Here is a 1,490-nt window from a genome sequence, read left to right as displayed (position 1 = left end):
CTGAACTGATCACTTTGCCTCAGAAAAGGTTTTCTATTCTCCCTGAGTGCAGAACAAATGCTGAGGGTTTCTGATATTGAAAAATATCAGGAGAGACATGGGAGGAGCTTAAAAATAAAACTCAGAAGTGTGTATATCTGTTAAAGAGGAGGGTGTATGGGAAATGGCATTGACTTTGGTTACAGGTATCTCCTCTAGCACTTCACTGTCCTTTCTTCATGAACAGGTGCCCATGTGCAGCCACAGCGAATGTCCAACAGCAGCTCCATCAGCCACTTCCTCCTGCTGGCACTGGCAGACACGTGGCAGCTGCAGCTCCTGCACTTCTGCCTCTTCCTGGGCATCTCCCTGGCTGCCCTCCTGGTCAACGGCCTCATCATCAGCGCCGTAGCCTGCGGCCACCACCTGCACACGCCCATGTTCTTCTTCCTGCTCAACCTGGCCCTCAGCGACCTGGGCTCCATCTGCACCACTGTCCCCAAAGCCATGCACAATTCCCTCTGGGACACCAGGAACATCTCCTACACAGGATGTGCTGCTCAGCTCTTTTTCTTTGTCTTTTTCATCTCAGCAGAGCTTTCCCTCCTGACCATCATGTGCTACGACCGCTACGTGTCCATCTGCAAACCCCTGCACTACGGGACCCTCCTGGGCAGCAGAGCTTGTGCCCACATGGCAGCAGCTGCCTGGGCCAGTGCCTTTCTCTATTCACTACTGCACACAGTCAATACATTTTCCCTGCCCCTGTGCCATGGCAATGCCCTGGGCCAGTTCTTCTGTGAAATCCCACAGATCCTCAAGCTCTCCTGCTCCAAATTCTACTTCAGGAAATTTGGGCTTCTTATTATTAGTGTGTGTATAGGATTCGGATGTTTTGTGTTCATTGTTTTCTCCTATGTGCAGATCTTCAGGGCTGTGCTGAGGATCCCCTCTGAGCAGGGACGGCACAAAGCCTTTTCTACCTGCCTCCCTCACCTGGCTGTGGTCTCCCTGTTCGTCAGCACAGGCATACTTGCTCACCTGAAGCCTGCCTCAATGTCCTCCCCATCCCTGGATCTGTCAGTGTCAGTTCTGTACTCGGTGGTGCCTCCAACCCTGAACCCCCTCATCTACAGCTTGAGGAACCAGGAGCTCAAGGCTGCAGTGAGGAGACTGATGACTGGATGCTTCCAGGGACATTAAACTCCTGGTCAATTTCTGCAAATCACTTGTAATAAAAGTAATTTTTGATACTTCCTTTTACTTACTTTTTCTTTTTTTTACTTTTTAATGTTATCAACAAAGAAATGCCTTTGCTTGTGCCACTTCTCATTTTGTTTCTCTGCACCTTCCCTTTGGCCACAGACTGTGTCAATGAGGGGCTGCGGTCTCTGAGGCTTTAAAGGAACAAAAGGATCTCCCAGCAGAGTTTTCTGCAGAGATGCCCTTTGGTTGCCTTCTCTGGAGCTGCAGCTGCAATGTCTGTGTGCAGAGCTGGGGCAGATCAGTGC

The 1,490-nt window shown here is 50.4% G+C and overlaps 1 protein-coding gene across 1 annotated transcript; it reads left to right on the top strand.

The window, feature by feature from the left end:
- Nucleotides 1-249: 249 nt before the first annotated feature.
- Nucleotides 250-1,182, top strand: LOC146764311 (olfactory receptor 14I1-like). Its single transcript, XM_085564997.1, has one exon. The coding sequence runs from the start codon at nucleotides 250-252 to the stop codon at nucleotides 1,180-1,182; it is 933 nt and encodes a 310-aa protein (XP_085421123.1).
- The last annotated feature ends 308 nt before the right edge of the window (nucleotides 1,183-1,490 follow it).

This window comes from Lonchura striata, chromosome 35, assembly GCF_050655825.1.
Source record: "Lonchura striata isolate lonStrDom1 chromosome 35, ASM5065582v1, whole genome shotgun sequence".
NCBI lineage: Eukaryota > Metazoa > Chordata > Aves > Passeriformes > Estrildidae > Lonchura > Lonchura striata.
The sequence above is the reverse complement of the archived record's forward strand: the minus strand, read 5'-3'. Positions and strand labels throughout refer to the sequence as shown.

Excerpts from the sequence above, each read along its gene's own strand:
- LOC146764311 (XM_085564997.1), top strand. The coding sequence starts at position 250 with ATGTCCAACAGCAGCTCCATCAGCCACTTCCTCCTGCTGGCACTGGCA.